Source organism: Triturus cristatus, chromosome 12 (assembly GCF_964204655.1).
Source record: "Triturus cristatus chromosome 12, aTriCri1.1, whole genome shotgun sequence".
Lineage (NCBI taxonomy): Eukaryota > Metazoa > Chordata > Amphibia > Caudata > Salamandridae > Triturus > Triturus cristatus.
This window is the reverse complement of record NC_140595.1, coordinates 850,218,773-850,241,663: the sequence shown is the minus strand read 5'-3', so window position 1 is coordinate 850,241,663 and position 22,891 is coordinate 850,218,773. Positions and strand designations below refer to the sequence as shown.

General features: G+C 44.8%; 1 protein-coding gene across 1 annotated transcript in view; it reads right to left on the bottom strand.

Annotated features, from left to right (window-relative positions):
* Positions 1-2,205: 2,205 nt before the first annotated feature.
* Positions 2,206-22,891, bottom strand: part of LOC146783072 (C-type lectin lectoxin-Thr1-like) — a 113,646-nt gene continuing 92,960 nt past the window's right edge. Inside the window, exons 5-6 of the mRNA XM_085637271.1 lie at positions 22,268-22,394; positions 2,206-2,373 (exon numbers count right to left, since the gene is read on the bottom strand). Of these exons, the coding sequence (XP_085493397.1) occupies positions 2,303-2,373; positions 22,268-22,394 (198 nt within the window). The 3' untranslated portion in view covers positions 2,206-2,302. The remainder of the gene's footprint in view (positions 2,374-22,267; positions 22,395-22,891) is intronic.

The following is a 22,891-nucleotide window of genomic DNA, read 5'->3' as shown; positions in this document are numbered from 1 at the left end:
AGCAGAAACAGCAGGCACAGCAAGCACAGCAGACACAGCAGGTACTGCAGGTACAGGTGGCACAGCATACAGAGCAGGTGCTGCAAGCACAGATACAATGGAGACTGAGCAGAAACAGCAGGAACAGCATGTACAGCAAACACAGCATGAACAGCAGGTACATCAGGTACAGCAAGCACAGAGACAATGGAGACTGAGCAGAAACATCAGGCACAGCATGTACAGCAGACAAAGCATGCACAGCAGGTACAGCAAGCAAAGAGACAATGGAGACTGAGCAGAAACAGAAGCTCAGCAGGTACAGCATGCACAGCAGGCACAGCATGTACAGCATGTAGAGCAGGCACAGCTGGGCTCAACAGGTATTAAAAGTACAGCCAGCACAGCAGACACAGTAAGCAGAGCATGCACAGCAGGTATTGCAGGTACAGCAGACACACCATGCACAGCAGGTACTGAAGGTGCAGCTAGCACAGATACAATGGAGACTGAGTAGAAATAGCACGCACAGCATGTACAGCAGACACAGCAAGCACAGCAGGTACAGCAAAGCACAGAGACAATGTAGGCTGATCAGAAACAGCAGGCAAAGCATGCACAGCAGACACAGCAGGCAAAAAAGGTGCAGCAATTACAGCAGGAACAGTAAGGCTCAGCAGGTATTTCAAGTGCAGCAGGCATAGCATTTGCTGCAGGTGCAACAGAGACAGCAGGCACAGTAGGTAGGACAGGCGCAGCAGACTCTGAAGGTACAGAAGGCACAGCAGACACAGCAGGCACTGCAGGTTCAGCAGGTACAGCAGGCACTGCAGGCTCAGCAGGTGCAGCAGGCACAGCAGAGTAAACTGACACTGCAGGCACAGCAGGTACAGCAGGTGCAGCAGGCACAACAGTTACAGCAGATGCAGTAGGCACACAAGGCACAGCATGCAGAGCAGGTACAGCAGGTAGAGCAGGCACAGCTGGGTTCAACAGGTATATCAAGTACAGCCAGCACAGCAGGCACAGCATGCACAGCAGGTACAGCAAGCACAGCTGGGCTCAACAGGTATATCAAGTAAAGCCGGCACAGCAGGTACTGTGGGTACAGCAGACACACCATGCACAGCAGGTACTGCAGGTACAGCAAGAACAAAGAAAATGGAAACTGAGCAGAAACAGCATGCACAGCAGGTACAGCAGGCACAGCTGGGCTCAGCAGGTATATCAAGTAAAGCCGGCACAGCTGAGCTCAGCAGGTATATCAAGTACAGCAGCTACAGGAGTAGCTGCAGGTGCATCAAATACAGCAGGCACAGTAGGTTTGGCAGGCACAGCAGACACAGCAGGAACTGCAGGGTCAGCAGGTACAGCAGGCAGAGCAGGTACAGCAGGTACAGCAGGCACAGCAGTGTAAACAGGCACTCCAAGCACAGCAGGTACAGCATGAGCAGCAGGCACAGCAGGCACAACAAGCTCAGCAGGCATAGCACGCTCAGCAGGTACAGGAGGTACAGCAGGTGCTGCATGCACAGCAGGCGCAGGAGGTACTGCAGTCTCAGCAGGTACAGCAGGCTCAGCTAGTACATGAGGTAGAGGAGGTGCAGCAGGTACAGAAGGCGCAGAAGGTACAGCAGGCAGAGCAGGTACAGCAGGCACAGCAGGTACAGCAGGCACAGCAGAGTTAATAGGCACTGCAGGCACAGCAGGCTCAGCATGTACAGCAGGCACTGCAGGTACAGCAGGCACCATATGTACAGCAGGCACAGGAGGTACAGCAGGCACTGAACACTCCCCTGAAGTTGGGAAGCACAGAGTAAGAGCAGATCACTGAAGAAGGTATGGTGCCCTGAAAAGGTCATCTTCCTCTTCACCCGCATCACAGCAGCTCCTGTAGCGCAGTCTCACCTGAGACACTCAACAGCTGCCTGTCTGTGTCTCACCTCTTTCACAAAATGTGGTTGTGTCTGTCGTGGACAAGGTGCACCCCCCAGGCTGTGCTGAGTGGCATGATAAACCAACAAGATAGATCAAGGATGTTTGAGGAATAAGAATACATCATTTGCAACAAGCTTTATTGCACCACTGAATGATGGATTTAAAGACACCACTGCAAGCAGGACATCAAGGATGCTTCGGCGTGGACATACAAGGTAGGGCAGATGCTAATTCCAATAGATTCATATAAGGTCCCAACCTGTTGATTATTGATTAGAAATGAACAAAGCCTCTAAGCAGTGAACACACACCTACAAAGCTCTCAGAAACACTAATAAAGCATCCTGCTTCTTTCACAGCACTGATATTTGAAATGAAGCTGGTCTCATGATAGATCCTTCTTGCAGATGTACTGAAATCTGTAATTATTGCTGTAGTCGTTCCAGGTGATGTGTCCTGGGAAAGAAAAAAGAAGGAATTCAGTGCGTTCACCTCGCGGTGCAGCTCTACGTGAACATTAACCTGATCCTTGATACCAAGACCCTGCCACAATCTAAGATTTTATGACATACATTGCAAACTGTTGGGACCAGCTGCTACGAACATGAAAACACATGCATATATTTGCATTCGAGATTTAACGTCCTGCAGTGTATACATTTGTTGTAAGTAGTTTCTGGTATTGTATGACATAGCGCAAATACAAATTTGTATTTTAAAATCATCATTTGCTTGTAAATCATTTTGTGCAAGTCACACCAGCAAAGAAAACAATCAAACACTAATTATAGAACTCAACATTCTTACAGTGAACACCCCTCCCCCTCCCGTCACTAAACAGGAGCTGAGAACTGATCTGTGATAGTCTCTCTGGGATGGGACCCTACTGTCAGCGTCCAGCAGGGGACGTGCTTGAAGTCTTGGAAGGGCTTTACTCAGCAACAGGTCTGAGCCAGACTGAATTATCTCTCCATTGCACACACTTTGTGCATTTTTCACACATCCTGGTTCACTGGGGTTGCCATCTTTCTAAATGACATCAGAACACCATTTTTGCAGCCGTAGGTTTTTCAGTTATAAATATTTTATTTTGCAGAAGTTTCAATTCAGTTATTTCAATGGCAGAAATCCATGGCTACAGTACCCAGAATTAGGTTGCAGATAAAAGCCAGGAAGAGAAACATAAAAATAGAGCAAGTTGTCAAAGCTTAGAAAGTGGAGCCAATCCTTCTTCTAAACACCAGGCGCTGTATTACAGAAAGTACCCCAGGGGTGCAACGGCATGTATGCAGCTTTGTATTACAGAAAGTGACGCAGATGCTTGGGCAGCCTCTTCGGTAATACTGATAGAGCTGGCAAACATGTAGCGCCAGCGCTATCATTAGAAGGTGTCCCCTCATTTGCATGGGGGTGTGGTCCCATGCAAATGAGGGAAACACTTAGTCTATGTGCCATGTCATAGATGTGGGTACAGAGGCAAACATACCTTTGGGGGGTGCACTAAAAGTGCACCACAAAAAGGTGGTGCACTTTCAGTGCACTGCCTGGAGGCAGCCCTTTGGAGGGGGGAAAGGGTGGTCCCATGGACACCCAGACATCCCCTTGCAGGCAAATGCAGTAATTCTGTGATCCCGCCTGCAAAGGGATTTCTCTACTCTCTTGAACTTTCAGGCTGCTGCCAGCTGCCAGCTACACTGTTAAACACGCAGTGGCTTTGAAGTAGTAGCTCTGTAATTCACTTGAATGCGTAGTCTTGAGGGCAGCACAAGTTTGCGGCTGCCTTGAGGGCAGTGCATTCACCATAATAGGGCACACTTTCCCTGTTTTCCCCTGTCGCACCTGTTTCAAAGTGTGCTGTGGCGCAAACAGGGGTAGTATGCCCTTATTGTAATACTGGCCCAGGAGAGGTCTTTAACAACACCACAAGTAAAGATGCCAACTCTAATGGCACAGCACCCGGAGAGAGGGGAGGACTAGTACCTTCTGCAACCAAGTAGCGCACACAGTAATCCAGGTAGAAGAGTGAAACATACTTGCTCCGAGACCCTTATAATCAGTGCACTTGCGCTCACGCAATGCAAAGTGTTGTCATCAATGAAGTCATTTCAGATGTTGCAGTGATGTTATCAAGGATGTCATAGAACATTTCATGACTGATGTAATATGTGAGGTCATTAGCAGTTCATGGCGAGGGCGCAAGTTACTGCTACTTTAGGGGCAACTTGAGATAACCATAAATGGTGAATTTCAGTGGTTTGGTTCCTTTTAACTGACATTTTCACCTAATTTTAACATACCTTTAACCTTTGCTTTTTTGCAGTGAATATATAAGCATATGTTTTTTAGCAGTCCCCCTATATGTGACTTCTGTTGTATTAGTCTGGAAAGTGGAGTTTGCCCTCAAACTTGGGTGGTCGTCCAGAGGATAATCACTAACCAAACTTGAGATCTCAGACCCATTGCCACTGTTATCCTCCATTGTTTCTGGAGCACTATATTCCTTTGGAATGAAGCGTTTGCTCATTTTAATCATCACCAGTCTGTCCACATTTTGAGGTAAGAGACTGGTCCTTCTGACTGCGCCAGCTGTCCAGCTGCACAGAAAACACGCTCCGAGGAAACACTGGCTACCAGACATTCAAGATACTTAATTGCAAGCCTACTGACCTCCGCCCACTGTGCCCTGTTGCCATAGATCAATGGGTTTTGGTCTAGGTACCCTGATACCCTTCTGAACTGTAATTAGGGCTGCCACTTGATGATCCTGCCACTTTACACTTGACTTAAGTCCTGCTGAATAAAACCAACTCCTTTCAGAGTTTGGCTGTGGACTTGAAGCAGTTGTCGCTATGGGTTTTGGAATAGCTGGTAATGATTGTTGCTGCTACTGCAGAGACTGCAAGCCAACAGCACTGCCCTGTGTACAGGTTGAAGGCTGCACTTAAGAACTTCTGCCTCTGCCTGGAATTTGCTGTTGTTTTTCAAGATCAGTCACTTTACTGACGATCCAAGGCTTGTAGACATTTGTTTCATTAAAAGGAATGAAAGTGGTCAGCTCTTTTTTGAATCATGGATCCAATGTCGTGGCACAGATGCAGTCTTTGGAAGAAACAATCCCTTTTAGTGTTCAAGTGAAGGATTAAGCTTTCTACTAAAGAAGTTGCTTCTTTATTTACACTGGGGAACATTTGTTCCACCTTTTTCAATAGATCCTGTAGCAGATACAACAATGGGATGCTTGGCTCATGGTACTATCATTCTTGCTCACTTCCCGTATGATAGTGTTGAAAGGAAGTATCATTTGCATAAGGAACCCCTTTCCACATCCATTGTCATGGCTTTGTAAGTTGCATTCCTCTACTTTGAATAAAATAATAATTGATAGACCTGTACTGCTCAAACATGCGTTTAAGTATGTAGTAGGCTTAGTTCTAATGTGCCGACATCAACTATACGAGTACTTTTACAGGGTATGTTTATACGCTGATAGATTCTCAATTGCTTTCAGGCCTTGAATAAATTACTGAAATTAGTGCATTTTCTTTGGCGGGTGACCGGTATGTTGCTGACTGTATATTCTTTTTGTAGAAAGTCCTGCACAATTAGATTGACGCAATACACCTGACACAGCACTCTGAAATATCCACAATCGACCAAGGCTTTAAATATATGACTGTCATTGAAAGTGGTACCAAATCCAATTGTGAGACCTCTGCTCTGGGTTTAAACTAAATACAGACCTTGGTATTAAACTCTATCAAGATGTTGGCAGCTGTATGGTGAACATTACAACTGTTGCATACTGTTGCATGCCCTGAAAAACATTTATTCTCACTGAGACCAAAAGCAAGCCTTTGCCCAACTCCTTGGAAAGAGACCCAGTGTAGAGTGATGCACGTGTAATTTGTTCTTTGACAACTGATCCACATGCCTGTCATAAGGTGGACGGACTGAACCCCACTCTATCGTTGTCAACCAATTGCAGCACTTCATGAAGCAGCACTGGCACAGCCACTGTGGCAAAATAGCTCCGCTTTGGCCAGAGGGCCTCCACAAGGTCTAGGAATCCCACCCAGTCCACAAAAGAAAAAGGGAGGTCAAGTGCTAATCTTGAAGCCAGCTACCAGGTGTAGAAATTGGCTTTTTCATGGTCCCAGTGGTACAGTGACAGCGTGGTAAACACAGCATTAATAGTAGGCTGTTTTTCTTGTGGTGCTACTTCCACAAGTGACCAAAAGGTATCAGCAGCATATAGGCTGCCTGGATGCTTTGGAGAGGAAGATGCAGTATCCAGCGGGTAAGGATTGTATACAATGGGAAGGCGTACAGTGCTGTTTTGTGTGATGCTCATAGTATCTTCCTTGTCTTCCTCCTCCTGATCACCTTCCTCTTTCACTTCAGCTGCTGGTTTTCGTTCAGCACCAGCAGCTATGTTTTCAACGTGCTCTTCCCACATCAATGTATCTTGTTTTTTTCAAGTGAAAAAGTTGATCTCCGGTACATTAGAACCCACCTGGCTTATCACAATGAACTTTCCTGTGCCAAACAGGGCATATTGCAATGCTATCCTTATGTGGGCTAAGCAAAAAGAAGTCCCAAACTAGGGTGGACATCTTTTTTATTATGCCAAAGCCTGAGGAACTGGAGGTAAAGCTAGCTCATTATGTTGTTGTTTGCCTTTCTGTAGGGCATGCTTTGACTGTGTTTGTGGTGTTGGTTGTGGCAGCTGCAGGTTGCTGGGATCTATTGAATAGAGGTGAACTGTACCTCCTTAGTGCCATCCTCCACACTGATGATCACTGGCTCGTCGGCATCATCACCACCTTCTTTGTTTGCAAGGCTTTCAGGGAGTTTCCTTTTGCCTTGTTTCTCAGACTCTGTAATCAATGTCTAGATCATCAGAAGGAGATCTTGGAGAAGATGGGGGAGTACTCTTTACTTTCCTTGCTAAAGACCATTAAACTGGCGGGAGCAAGAACAGTCTTCTCATCAATATCTTGCTCATGCAGAACCTCAAACTCCTATTCTGCTCCTATATCTGTAAGATCCATTGCTGACTGCCACTCGCATCCTGTGATGATTTGGTTTGTGGCTGAGACAATTCCAATTCAGATTCACTGCTTTCCATGACTGCAGTCACTTCAACGCTGAAAGAAATGGCCTTAGGTTTTGGTGGTGGTGGTGCCGTTGATGCAGGAGTCTCGGCCTCGTCTACCCAGAGGAGGCCACAGCAGGTATTTTATTTTTCCAGAAAAACTATGAGGCCTTGATGCCAGTGGTGGCTTTGACAACCTGCTACTTCACTTCTCCACAGGTCAGTTTCTTTGCTGGAACCTCCTTCTTTGGGGCTATCGTTTGAGCACTAGCAGTTAGCACTTAGCACCGGGAGCAGAAGCACTTAGCAGTGGAGGACTTGGGTGTCAGTGTCAGCTGATTCCTTCAGGGACTTCTATGCTGTAAACAATGCAGCTAAAAATCAGTTAAATTTGGGCAATAGGAAGAATCTAGAACAATGTATCACAAGTGAAGTCATCATCATCATCACAAATGCTCAACTATAGTGTGCCTAAACACATGCATGAACACACATCAACAACATTGCACAGTAAAGATAAGTGTGTGCCCCTTCAGAGCCATTGCAAGTGATGCAGGGAAAACAATTAATTAAATTATTGCTGGAGCCCAACCAGGGCCCATGAGGACTCTATGAGAGGCAGGGGGATGGTGGAAGAAATTGGAAAAAATATTTTAAATCATTACTGCTGTCCCACCAGGCCTTAGGGTGGCCCATGAAGACTCAATGGGAGACAGGGAGCAGGACAAACTTGGAAAAATAGATTAAATAATGTCTGGTGCCCCACTACGCCCTAAGGCTTATATGGATACTATAGGAGGCAAGCAAAAACATAGACTGGAAAAAATGAATACCAAACAAGAGGTCTCTACAACAATCAGCCACAAACACAAATGAATAAGTATATCATGAAAAAAGATAATAAAATTAACAAAAGAGTTATAGATATCGTCTGTCAATAATTTAAGAAATAGTTTTTAAAAGTGTTATAAGGGGATTGAAGCACACACTAGCTGCACAATATGGGGTTAGCTAGCTCATCCACCACATGGCAGATAAAAAAGGAGGCATGGAGGAAAAAGATAGAATAGCCACCAAACGCACACACACTAACTGGCGCCGCAAAATGGTGGTTTTCGCACGGCTAGCAAAGAAGGAGGCATAGACAACAAAAAGAAAATGGCCACAGTGACCACACACACACACACACACACACTCTACAAAATCGCCACTGCGGCATGGCCAGCAAAGAGAGAAGCATGACAAACAAAGAAGACGTGCCCTGACCTGCCAGGAACACCTTGCTCCCGCTCAGAAAAAAAGCATCTTTTGGCATTCCAGGGAACAGATTGCAACAAGCACATGTAGATAAAAATTAAATACTCTACTTTTTTCATGTATTCCACAGCCATACAGAACCTCCTGAATGTTTTTCAAAACTAGATAGCACAGCAGCAGTGAGAATGTGAAACATACACCAAAAATACACACATAGCCCAGTGTTGAGCTGACTTGGCCCCAAACAGTAAAACAACATCACAGTAAAATAGTCAACAATGCAGTGTCAAATTAAAAAACCCAAACAAGAAAATAAAGAAAAAGTATGTTTAACCCTATGCCTCCTCCAGCCCAATTTCCAAGCCACCCACCAACAAAGTAACAAAATAAAAAAAATAAAAAGCAACAAAAAATACTGGTGCATGCCCTCCGTCAAACAAAAAAAGCTTTCTAAAGTGATGTATGGAAATTACTTGATTCCTCCCAAAATGTCAAACTTCCATTGTATGGCTACAGCAGGAATTGAAGACAAAGAGAGCGAGTCATGCTTTCCTTCCAAAATCAAAATCAAAAGTGACCAACAGGCAGGATACAGCAGAGGGAGGAGCCTTCAGGACAGGAAGAGGAAGTTGCTACTGTATGTACATTACCCTCCAAGTCTCTAGAGCACTTCCTTCCTGTTTAAAAATAAAAAAAGGTAATTTGTGCTGAATAATACCTTGTTCCATTTCGTTAAAATATCAACTCGACAAAGGTTGATTTTGTGGCCACTTGAGTAAAAAATGTACTAGAAATGTTGATCGGCGACAGCCCACATTAAAGTACTGCTGCTCGCATTCTCGAATTGACCGCTGTGCGTTCTGATCATGTCCACCATAAGACAAGCATTCATTCTCTCACATTGTTTCAGTGCTTCATGCAGTGCACTTTTGCCCTACGGGAGAATTGTTTACGTTCTGTGACTTCATAGCATTACAATCGGTAACTCCATGTCACAAGAGTAATGCAGAACTACAGAATTACTCTAATTACTCCAGAGTAATTACACATATGGCCAGGCATACTACTCACCCCAGCTCCCCTTGTTACAAAACCCCAAATTAGCTATGAGAAGCAAGAGTGGCGTGGTGAGACAATTGTGCGCTATCGAGTTGGGGACACTGGGCTGGTTTAATTTTTAAGTGATTTCTGACTCTACCTCCATGAACATATTAACATTCCAGCATCTTTGCCACTTCTTAAAAGACATATATCAAAGCTCATGACTGCACCACCTGAGTGAAATTTGGGTGCAGATTTACAAGCCCCTTGCGACACTTTTACGCCGCTGTTGCATCACTTTTGTGACGCAGCGGCGGCGTAAACCATGCTCCATGTTGCGCCTTATTTACAACGTGACGCATCTAGGGAGATGTGCCACGTTGTAAAGCCCTGCGCTACATTAAACCTGCGTCAGGTTTAATGTATGCAGGGTGGGCGTTCCATCGGGAAAAGCCTCAGAAAAGTGATGCAGTGAAATCTACAAGATTTCACTGAGTCACTTTTCCGATGCTGTTGTGTCAAAACCCTGCGCCTGCCTGAAGCAGGCGTAAGGCATGACGCAGCATGTTAGGTATGGGCAGCCCCTGAGTATTTCTGGAGTTGTGTTGCGCTTGCGACACGACTCCAGCAATGTGCCGCCCTTTTCCCAACAGATGCATCACGCATCTGTTTATCTTTGCGCCACGATGTGCCGCATAGTAAATGCAAAAACAACAATTGATGGACAGAATGCAGAACAATGTCATACATTCACCCCAGTACAGAGATCTGGGCCTAAATCCATCGTTTTTTTGCTCACCATGCCATTCCAGTTTGAACCCAGCCATATGCAAATCAGTCTTGACCCTGTGCCCCATGGGAACAGTCCAGCCCGAATTGCCAAGCCAGGTCCTCCCTGGACTGGAAACAAGCATCCTAGGACCGGTTTCGGGCTTTCAGCCCTCGTCAGCCAGGATAGCTTGATTCCAGTGGCATGGAGAGCAAGGGACTCACGTCTGAGCATACCCTTCCCACTCGGGGTGACAAATGCAAAAACAACAATTGATGGACAGAATGCAGAACAATGTCATACATTCACCCCAGTACAGAGATCTGGGCCTAAATCCATCGTTTTTTTGCTCACCATGCCATTCCAGTTTGAACCCAGCCATATGCAAATCAGTCTTGACCCTGTGCCCCATGGGAACAGTCCAGCCCGAATTGCCAAGCCAGGTCCTCCCTGGACTGGAAACAAGCATCCTAGGACCGGTTTCGGCCTTTCAGCCCTCATCAGCCAGGATAGCTTGATTCCAGTGGCATGGAGAGCAAGGGACTCACGTCTGAGCATACCCTTCCCACTCGGGGTGACAAATGCAAAAACAACAATTGATGGACAGAATGCAGAACAATGTCATACATTCACCCCAGTACAGAGATCTGGGCCTAAATCCATCGTTTTTTTGCTCACCATGCCATTCCAGTTTGAACCCAGCCATATGCAAATCAGTCTTGACCCTGTGCCCCATGGGAACAGTCCAGCCCGAATTGCCAAGCCAGGTCCTCCCTGGACTGGAAACAAGCATCCTAGGACCGGTTTCGGGCTTTCAGCCCTCGTCAGCCAGGATAGCATGATTCAAGTGGCATGGAGAGCAAGGGAGTCACGTCTGAGCATACCCTTCCCACTCGGGGTGACAAATGCAAAAACAACAATTGATGGACAGAATGCAGAACAATGTCATACATTCACCCCAGTACAGAGATCTGGGCCTAAATCCATTGTTTTTTTGCTCACCATGCCATTCCAGTTTGAACCCAGCCATATGCAAATCAGTCTTGACCCTGTGCCCCATGGGAACAGTCCAGCCCGAATTGCCAAGCCAGGTCCTCCCTGGACTGGAAACAAGCATCCTAGGACCGGTTTCGGGCTTTCAGCCCTCGTCAGCCAGGATAGCTTGATTCCAGTGGCATGGCGAGCAAGGGACTCACGTCTGAGCATACCCTTCCCACTCGGGGTGACAAATGCAAAAACAACAATTGATGGACAGAAGGCAGAACAATGTCATACATTCACCCCAGTACAGAGATCTGGGCCTAAATCCATCAATTTTTTGCTCACCATGCCATTCCAGTTTGAATCCAGCCATATGCAAATCAGTCTTGACCCTGTGCCCCATGGGAACAGTCCAGCCCGAATTGCCAAGCCAGGTCCTCCCTGGACTGGAAACAAGCATCCTAGGACCGGTTTCGGGCTTTCAGCCCTCGTCAGCCAGGATAGCTTGATTCCAGTGGCATGGAGAGCAAGGGACTCACGTCTGAGCATACCCTTCCCACTCGGGGTGACAAATGCAAAAACAACAATTGATGGACAGAATGCAGAACAATGTCATACATTCACCCCAGTACAGAGATCTGGGCCTAAATCCATCGTTTTTTTGCTCACCATGCCATTCCAGTTTGAACGATGGATTTAACCCAGATCTCTTGACTGGGGGAGAATGTCTGCATTGTCAGCATTCCGTCCATCAATTGTTTGTTGTAACGCTTTTCGCCCTAAGTGGGATGGGTATTCCCAGACGTGGGACCCGTGCTCACTACGACACTGGAGTCAAGCTATCCTGGCTGATGACGGCTGATAGCCAGAAACCGGTCCTAGGATGCTTGATTCCGGTCCAGGGAAGACATGGCTTGGCAGTTCGGGCTGGACTGTTCCCATGAGGCACAGGGTCAAGACTGATTTGCATATGGCCATGTCTAAACTGGGGTGGTGTAGTGGGCAAAAGAACGATGGATTTAACCCAGATCTCTTGACTGGGGGAGAATGTCTGCATTGTCAGCATTCCGTCCATCAATTGTTTGTTGTAACGCTTTTCGCCCTAAGTGGGATGGGTATTCCCAGACGTGGGACCCGTGCTCACTATGCCACTGGAGTCAAGCTATCCTGGCTGATGACGGCTGATAGCCAGAAACCGGTCCTAGGATGCTTGATTCCGGTCCAGGGAAGACATGGCTTGGCAGTTCGGGCTGGACTGTTCCCATGAGGCACAGGGTCAAGACTGATTTGCATATGGCCATGTCTAAACTGGGGTGGTGTAGTGGGCAAAAGAAAGATGGATTTAACCCAGATCTCTTGACTGGGGGAGAATGTCTGCATTGTCAGCATTCCGTCCATCAATTGTTTGTTGTAACGCATAGTAAATGCGGCGCATCTGTGGTGACGCAAGGGTAAACTTGCGTGACGCATCTTACCTGGCGCATCCCTGCTGATATGCAGGGATGCACCAGTCCTTGTAAATCTGCCCCTTAGTTTCTATAGTGATAGGAAACAATAGCCCCTTTAGATAAATTTTACTTATGTACACTCATATCATAAACATGATTGATGCTACAAATTTTAATATAAATGATAAATGCGTATGTGAGCTGGGACATATCACAGATAAACAATAGCAGTACTACATTAAAGATGTTTCCTACAATGGAAAAGTCCAACTCATTCCGCTGAAGGACATCCCCCATGCATATTATACCCCAGCTGGTTTGCTCTGCTGTGGGCCTGACACTGGCTTCCTACATATGTTATGGACTTGCCTGTTGATTCACTCCACTGAGAGGATCTTCTGCAAGAGGTGTGGCATGTGGCCACCTCATTCCCACCAGGTAATGCTTTGTAATATTGCAGGCTATGGCAATGGAATACCTCAGGCATTCCGTGAAAGTACTGCTCTGGCAATACTACAGGGCGGAGACAGGGTTACCATGTGCTACGCTAGAGAGGTAGAGGCACCCCAGCTGAAAAGATTGGCTACATGATCTGGTCGACTGCTCTGGAAAGGCTGATGTATGTGTTACTTTACTCCCACACATATTATGGCCCAGAGACATATTGTCCCCATTATGAACTTATCTGGCAGGTGTGGACAGCCTAAAGTAAGACCTAACACCAAACAAGGTACAGTCTATGGTGTGAAGACCTTACCCTCTGTTACAACAACTTGATTTCATGTCTGTATAAACCAAGCAAAGTATTTGTGTATAATGAAGCTTCCACACTCAACCATGAACAACCGCGTAATGTCTGAACACAAATAGGCCCTCTTTCATAGGGAATTGGCATAGGACAGTGCAGCAAGGCTTGTAGCCATGCTGCCATACGTAAGGGTTGGGGATGCCAAATGAACCAGCAAGGATAGCTTTGAAGCAAAGGATAATAGGCCATGGCTGACAATTATTCTGCGTAAATCCAGATCTCCACACTCTGACACATTGGTGCTCATATCACCTAGATGAACAAGGTAGAGGAAATAAGGGAAAGAGGAAGAGGAAATAAGGGAAAGAGGAAATAAGGGTAGGAGGAAGTAGAAATATAGGAAAGAGGAAGAGGAAATAAGGAAAAGAGGAAAAGGAAATAAGGGAAAAGGGAGAGGAAATAAGGGAAAGAGGAACAAAAATAAGGAAAAGAGAAAGGAGGAATAATGAAAACAGGACTAGGAAATAAGGTAAAGAGGAAGGGGATATAAGGGAAAGAGGAAAGGACATAAAAAAGAGGAAGGGGAACTAAGGGAAATATGATGTTAAAATATGGGAAACGAAGAAGAAATAAGGCAATGAGAAAGGAGTGATAAGGAAAACAAGAAGGTAGAATAAGGGAAACAGGAAGAGGGAATAAGAGAACAAGGAAAAGAAAAAAGGAAAGAGGAAGTAGAAATATGGGAAAAAAGAAGTAGAAATAAGAGAAAGGGGAAATAAGGGAAACAGGAAAAGGAAAACAAGGAAAGAGAAAGGGAAAATAAGGTGAAGAGGAAATATAAATATGAGAATAAGGAAGTAGAAACATGGGAAAGAGGAAAGAAGAGCAAGAAGAAGTAGAAATAAAGAAAAGATGAAGAAATAAGCAAAAAGAGGAAAAGGAAATAAGGGAAACCAGAGGAGGGAATAAGAGGAAATAAGGGAAAATGAAATGGGAAATAAAAGAAAGAGGAAGTAGAAATATGGGTAAGATGAAGAGGAAATAATAAAAGAAAGAGGAAATAAGGGTAGGAGGAAGTAGAAATATAGGAAAGATGAAGAGGAAATAAGAGAAAGAGGAAATAGAATTAGGAAAAAGAACAAATAACGAAAAGAAGAAGTAGAAATAAGGAAAAGAGAAGGAGAAAAAAAAGAAAACAGGAAGAGGAAATAAGAGAAACAGGGAAAGTAGAAATAGGGGAAAGAAAAAAGGAAAGTAAGGGAAAGAAGAAGAGGAAATAAGGGAAATAAGAAGTAAGAATAAGGGAAAGAGAAAGAGAAAGGGGAAATAAAGGAAACAGTAAGAAGAAATAAGGGAAAGAGAAAAGGGGGAATAAGGGAAACAGGAAAATGAAATAAAAAAAGAGGGAAAAAGTAAGTAGAAATATCAGAAAGAAGAAGTAGAAATGTTGGCACGAGAAAGGGAGAATGAGGGCAAGAAGAAGTAGAAAGAAGAAGTAGAAATAAGGGAAAGAGGAAGTAGAGATAAGGGAAAATCTAAAGGGGAAATAAAGGAAATAGGAAGAGATAATAAGTGAAAGAGGTAGGGGCAATATGGGAAAGAAGAAGAGGGAAGGAAAGAGGAAATAAGAAAAAGAGGAAGGGAAAAGAAAGTAAAGAAGAAGAGGAAATAAAGTAAAGAGAAAAGGGAAAATAAGGACAAGGCGTAAGGATAACGAACGGGAAATATGGGAAAGAAGAAGAGGAAATAAGGGAAAAAGGAAGGAGGAAATAAGGAAAAGAGGAAGGAGAAATGAGGTAAAGAGGAAGTAGAAATATGAGGAAAAGAGGAAGGGGAAATAAGGGAAAGAGGAAGTAAAAATTATGGGAATGAGGAAGTAGAAAGAAGGGAAAGAAAAAGGGGGAATAGGAGAAACCGGAAGAGGAAATAAGGGAAAGAGAAAGAAGATATAAGGTAAACAGGAAGGGAGAATAAGGGAAAACAGGAAGAGGAACTAAGAGAAAGAAGAAGTAGAAATAGGGGAAAGAAAAAAGGAAATTATTGGAAACAAGAAGAGGACATAAGGTAAAGAGGAAGTAGGAATAAGGGAAAGAGAAAGGGAGAAAGGGAGAATAAGGGAAAGAAAAAAGGGGGAATAAGAGAAACAGGAAGATGAAACAAAAAAAGAAAGGGGAAATAAGGGAAAGAGGAAGTAGAAATATGGGAAAGAGAAAGTAGAAATATGGGAAAGAGATAGGGCGAATAAGGAAAAGAGGAAGAGGAAATAAAGGAAAGCGAAAGGGGAAATAAAGAAAACAGGAAAAGGGAATAAGGGAAGAGAAAGAAGAAAATCCCATTGGATTATTTGTTAATTTCTGCTCAACTTTATGGAGCAATAAAACATATGGGGAAAACCATATATTCCAATGGAACTAGGGTAATAAAGTCATTATCATATAGACTGTTCCAAAGCCAATTATTCAGAAAAAATATAGAATATGTGGAAAAAAGAATTCCTACACACACATAATTTGACCAGAAAATATGCAAGGAAATTCAAAATGTAATGATTAGATTAATCATATTCAAGACTGCGCTTATAACGATTCCAACAAGCTTCAAGGTGCTACATGTGACGGCACAGGACAAAGGTGATCAACTGAGAGGATGTGAATGAATATATATACAGTGCACAACACATAAAAAACAAAAGAAAACAGAATAATCACTTATTAGGAAATTAATTGCATACATGGGAATATAAAGTCACGTAACCACTCGCGACTTATAGTCCTCCCAATAAATGAACATTAGTTTGATATTAAGTCAATGTTTTGACCCTGCAAAATAGGAATTATGATTTGTCTTCTTCAGGACATTTGTAGCTACCTGGCCTAGCTAGAGGTGGTATCTCACAGCAGAGAAAATATGAGGAGGTGAAAAAGAGACCATCTGAATAAAGCAGTGAGCCGTTCCTGAGTTAAGCAGACAGGCAGAAAAATGTTTCTAATCTCTGGGTCTCAGTGCGCCACCATGAAAGTGTGAAAATCTGGTGGGGCTCCCAGCAATCTCAAAACTTCAGGCTTCTGCCACAAAAACCTCTGTAAGTCAAACCTTAGAGTACCTTGGGACGGAGCTTTTGTTCCTCTATTTATTTCATGTTCCAGTAAAGCCAGGGACATCATTCTTGAACTTCGGATTGGTACTAGTGCTGCTGGCTGGAGAATTTGTGGCTTCAAGTGGAGGGTGTTGGAAAATTACAGCTACTGTTCCTGCTACCTGAAAATGAAGCTTAATGTAACCCCTTTATTGCTAGATTATCCCCTCTTCTTGGCTGATGGAAAGAAGACACTACACCCTCTATTTGTGGGTTGGATCACAGAATGAAGCATCAGTCACTTTGTTTACAATGAAGCTATTTGATAGTGTTATTGCCATCGCTAGATATATGCAGCCCATTCAAAACGAGAGTTTTGATGTAACTAAGGATTTCTTAGAGTTTTATATTGAAAAATGAACTGCAAAGTGCATTGCATTAGTTATGTATAAGTTGAGCAATGATTATGACACTGCAGCTAGGGAAGCTTGAAATGTATGTTAAATTGGAATTATTTTAGTGAATGATTTTCTATATTGTATTTGAACTGTTTAAAAAAGATGCTGTAGGATGAATCTGAATGATTTGAGTATGATTTTGTATATTCTTTTGTAGGTGTTATTTTAAGATGATGTGTGTATCTTTCTACAAGATGTATGTCTTGGAACTGTGAGACAACAAGATCATTCCCAGCAGAGGAAGGTGTCAGACAGCGTTGTGTGCCGGCGCCACCATCATGTGTGCAGTGTTTTGGCATTTGTGGAGAGTTGTATTATAATATCCTCCAGCTCAAAGACACCAACTTTGTCATTTGCTGGTGATACACTTTTAGTTTCGCCCTCGCTAATGGGAATTCCAATTCCTAATACACACCTTAAAAACCATGACTATGAGGCACAACCCGCAGAACGCAGCTAAACATGAGTTGTATTCGAATAAGTGCCATTTAGAGAGGTTTCTGAAATAGACTCTCTAGGTACTAGGCTCAGATCTGATTCTAAATGGCAGAAACAAATCACCAACACAAATACAGTGCTAATAAAGCAAGCATGGGCTACAGCCTGTTTTGCATGGAGGCCAGAAGGAAAACTCATTTCCCCAGCCCTGGAGGATTACAAGAATCGAGTGAGTAGCAGCTGTTTATGGTTCAGAATTATAGGGGCACACCAACATCTTGGTGCTGAAGAAGACCGAGAATTGATTTGTAAAAGACTTGTTGTGATTACCGTCTGGAACCATTAGCCCAACCCTCTTACTAGAACTAGGTTAAGAGATGTAGAAGCAGGCATTAAACCGAGACCTCTTACCCTATGGGTAAGACAAACGAGTGTAGAGGAAATTTGATCACATTGATGGGCTCCAGACTGACAATAGGTGACACTACAGGAACCTAAGCCGACCTTTAGGAACTGGGCACATATTGATAAACTCACAATTGCCATCAAAGGAAAGTTAACAGTGGCATTTCTGTTCATAAAGTGCGCACCATAACTCAAGCCCTAGTTAGATTTTTAGCAAAGCCTTAATAGTTCAGTTTTTATATATAAAATTTTGATTTGGTATCCATCCTTTAAGTAATTTTACGTAGTCCTAGGGAGTAGCTTCCACCTAAACCCTTTTTGTCACCAGTGGTGGCTAGTGCATTTTTAAAGAGGTTGGGCAGAATGCTGTGAGTCTAATATAAAGTGTGAGCGAGCTTGAATCAGACATAGATGGGTGGTGCAGAGGGTTCTCCCCTCATAAGAGAATTTGAGAAATAATATGTGTAAACTAAGTATTTTCAGTGTATATTTCAATAAACCTTGTTGCCATTTTTTTAAAAAAATAAATAGGCAAATGGACTCACAAATAGACTTGCCACTCCCCCGGCAGACTTTACATTGCTCACCCTGCAATCATACAGGAACCAGGAGCTGCCCAAGCAGGTAAGAGTGGCGGGGTGTTGGGGGCTGGGCCAGGTTAGGGGGAGATTCAACAGACGACCATGAGGAAAATTAAATAAATACTTAATTTTCCCTCATCGACGTCTGTCAAAATCCCCCCACCCAGCCCCACTGTTCTTACTGGCACAGGCCGTGGCTGAGAGGAACACTGTTCACCCTGCACTCATACAGGAAAACCACCCACCCTGCACTCATACAGGCAAACCACCCACCCTGCACTCATACAGGCAAACTACTCACCCTGCACTCATACAGGCACACCACCCACCCTGCACTCATACAGGCAAACCACTCACTCTGCACTCATTCAGGCACATCACTCACCCTGCACTCATACAGGCACACCACCCACCCTGCGCTCATACAGGCACACCACTCACCCTGCACTCATACAGGCAAACCACTCACCCTGCACTCATACAGGCAAACCACTCACCCTGCACTCATTCAGGCACACCACTCACCCTGCACTCATGCAGGCACACCACTCACCCTGCACTCATTCAGGTGCACCACTCACCCTGCACTCATTCAGGTGCACCACTCACCCTGCACTCATACAGGCACAAAACCCACCCTGCACTCATACAGGCAAACCACTCACTCTGCACTCATTCAGGCACATCACTCACCCTGCACTCATACAGGCACACCACCCACCCTGCGCTCATACAGGCACACCACTCACCCTGCACTCATACAGGCAAACCACTCACCCTGCACTCATACAGGCAAGCCACTCACCCTGCACTCATTCAGGCACACCACTCACCCTGCACTCATGCAGGCACACCACTCACCCTGCACTCATTCAGGTGCACCACTCACCCTGCACTCATTCAGGTGCACCACTCACCCTGCACTCATACAGGCACACCACCCACCCAGTACTCATACAAGCACACCACCCACCCTGCACTCATACAGGCAAACCACTCACCCTGCACTCATACAGGTACACCACCCACCCTGCACTCATACAGTGTCCCCACTCACCCTGCACTTATACAGGCACACCACTTACCTAGCACTCATACTGTGTCCCAACTCACCCTGCACTCGGTCAAGCACACCACTCACCCTGCGCTCCTTCAGGCACTCCACCCACCCTGCACTCATACAGCATATGCACTCACCCTGCACTCATACAGGCAAACCACTCACCCTGCACTCATACAGGTACACCACCCACCCTGCACTCATACAGGCAAACCACTCACCCTGCACTCATTCAGGCACATCACTCACCCTGCACTCATACAGGCAAACCACTCACCCTGCACTCATTCAGGCACATCACTCACCCTGCACTCATACAGCATACGCACCCACCCTGCACATATACCAGCACACAACCCACCCTGCACTCACACTTGTGCAATGGAATTTAATTTACACAACAAATAACAACACAATTGCTCTGCATAGATCTATGAAAACAGCACATGATTCTGTAATTGCTACCTGCTTCTGACTTCTCTCTGAAAGTAGGCAACATTTTGACTTACAGCTGCGCCAGTATTTTTCCCTACCTAATGCAGACTTCTAGCTCTCCCATGAGGCAGCCAGCAAATCAATGGAGACATGTGGGCTGGGGCTGCAGCTTGGTTTCAATCTACAAAGGCGCTCACAGCTTCAGAAGGGAGGGCATTGGGCAGCACTGATGCCTGTGGAATCCTGCTGCTCGAGGCACGGATCATGGCAGGAGCAAAGCGCACCACGTTAAAATAAAGCTGCACTCTATGCAGAACAATATGGGCTTCACCCGTTTCTTCTACCCTCACACATATCAACTGCCAAATACACTGTTTTCACTTTTCCTCCTGTCAATAAAAAAAATGAGTTTAAGATTACTTATTGCCTTAAACAAACCACCATAAAGCCTTTTAAAGCGACTAAGGGCCGAATTAAGATGTCGGGTGAACGTGCGGTCTCGGATTGAGTGACCTCCAGTCGGTGCGAACGACACTACGATACAATGCGACTGCACATGGTGCGGTCACCTACTCCCATTTGTCTATGGGAGCTTGTGCTGCAGTTGTAAACCGGCCGTAGCAAAAGCTCCCATAGATGAATGGTAGAATCTCTTCAGCCCTGCACCGCGTGGCAGGCACCACAGGGTGCCTGCCACATGATACAGGGATTAATAGGGGATTATAGGTGCCTACTTGGCCACCAACTGGTGGCTGCACGATGAAGGGAGGCCTGATTTCCATGTCAGAAAGCCTGACATGGAAAGCCTGTCGGAAACCGACATCGTAATCCCTATGGCAGAAGTGCCGTCTTTAGGGATTACGGGCAGGCCTCTGACTGGCCAATGAGCTCCTTGAGGCCATCGGAATCCAGCGGGAATGACCGGCTGGTTTCACTTTTGACCCCCTGCATTGTAATGTGGTGGTTGAATCTGAAACCGCGATGAGACTCGAAAAGCCTCTGACCTGCGGTCGTAGTTTTTCCGACTCTTGTCGTAATCCAGCCCTATGTGTTTTTGGCTTATTGTTAGGTGCAACTCCCACTTCACACCTTAAACCCAGCTGTCCCTGTTTGTCATCACTATAGGGAAGTCACTTTCCTAATAAATATCCGCAATGTGGTGGGAAAAAGCTCCAAGAACATCAGTGACATTGATTTTTTCAAAAACATGTCCTCGCTTTGGGGTGAGAATTAGCTTTAAAAAATGTAAACAATGTCAGGATGTCATCACGAGTTAGTGGGTTAGCGAGTATTACGCAATTTCTACAAAGTGTGAATGGCGTGCGATACCTGGACCCTCCCATCATTCAAGTGGTTTCTAAACATTTATGCCCTGTGTGTGTTGTGTGTGTGTGGTGTGCAAACGATAACAATGAACTTCTGTTGGCGCTATGTACTTGCAGCTATGGACTTGCGATCGCAATATTTGTCTGGCGTCATTGTGTTTCAGTATTTGCCACACTGTGCTGTGTTGATATATGGCTCCACCCACATTGTGGCTTAGCTGGTGTTGTTGTGGATGTCCTGAAACCAGGCATGCCACATCTGCTAGCCAATGCCAATATTTGATAGTGATGCTGTAAGTGCACCAGATGACAGGGTTTAACTTTATGCCTCCAAAATGTTTGTTTTTCTATCTTCTAAACCCCTTTTTCAAAATGAATATTATATTCCACTTCAAATCAGAATTACAAGGCGGTGAGAAAGGGACATTCCCTTATACTTCCTAGTTATTATGGAATTTATCAAAGTTTTTCAACCTCTATTATGGTTGCAAACTATTGATTAGTTACCAGCACCTCAAATGATGAAGTAACTCATTTCTTGATGTATTCCAAATCGAAAATATTGGTTGTTTTTTAAGGCAACACTGGTTCCTTTAAGGAACAAGAAGTGTTTAAAAAAAGAAAAAGTTTCCCATTTGCAAATGCAAACATAGCAATAGTGGTTCACTGTTCTATCTGAGCCACATGCCTGCAAGTGTGGTCAATCACAGGGGGTTGCATCTTGACTCATTATTATTGATTAGGGAGGTTGAGGGGAGTGGCAAATAGCATCTTACCTAATTAATAATAATTAGGCAGATTGTCTTGCAACCCTTTGCAAGTGAAGATTTTGCAGCACAAACTATCAGTGCACAGGATGCTTCACAAAATCAGAGACAGGTCGCAAAAAGTTGGAGCACTCTTTGTGATCAGTTTTTGTGACCGTTCTCTATCAAGCTAAGCCTTTGCTGCCTAGACTATCTTCATAAGGAATGGGCACTTGGTTCTGCCCCTTGTTCCCTTTCCCCCCATTCCCTCCATTAGAGAAGACACATGTTCTTTGCTATGGCAGTGCTGATGGACGCAAACTGTGTGTAACTTTTGAAAATGTCCAAAATGCACAGTAAGACTGGCCGGTTAGGACAACAACCATGTGCCTCTAAAGGTTTACAAAATGACAAAACATTTTTTGGGCTGGTACAGAACCATACATCTTTTGTACCATATTTGTCTGACCATTGTCTCCCCACTCACCAGCTATCTCCTGCCATGATCCAATATAATATTCATGTGTTAAGCCATCAGGCTGCCCAGGTCCAAAGTGATCAAAGTTCCAAGCAGTTGCATCCGTCCAGCTCCCTATGTCCGGATTGTTGTTATTCTAGAAAAACAGATCAAACATGTTATAGAGGCACCAGCCTGTGAGCTCCTGTACTACTGTAAACAAGTCACAGATGCACCAACCTGTGAGCTCCTGTACTACTGTAAACAAGTCACAAAGGCACCAACCCATAAGCTCCTGTACAACTGCAAAGAATTCACAGAGGCACCAAGATGTAAGCTCCTGTACTACTGTAAAGAAGACACATAGTCACCAACCAGTGAGCTCCTGTACTACTACAAGTCACAGAGGCACCAACCTGTGAGCTCCTGTACTCCTAGAAATCACAGAAGCACCAACCTGTGAGCACTTGTACTACTGTAAACAAGTCACAGAGTGTTACACGCTCATCCACTTGTGCATTAATCACGCGTCCCTCACTCTCACTACAACTCCCATAATGCATCTCTTCAAGTATAGGGTTGTGTACCGTCCCAATTCCTCCTCGAACGAGCTCATTGGTCCAGGAGGACTTTTAAAACTAAGCCCCTCCTTGA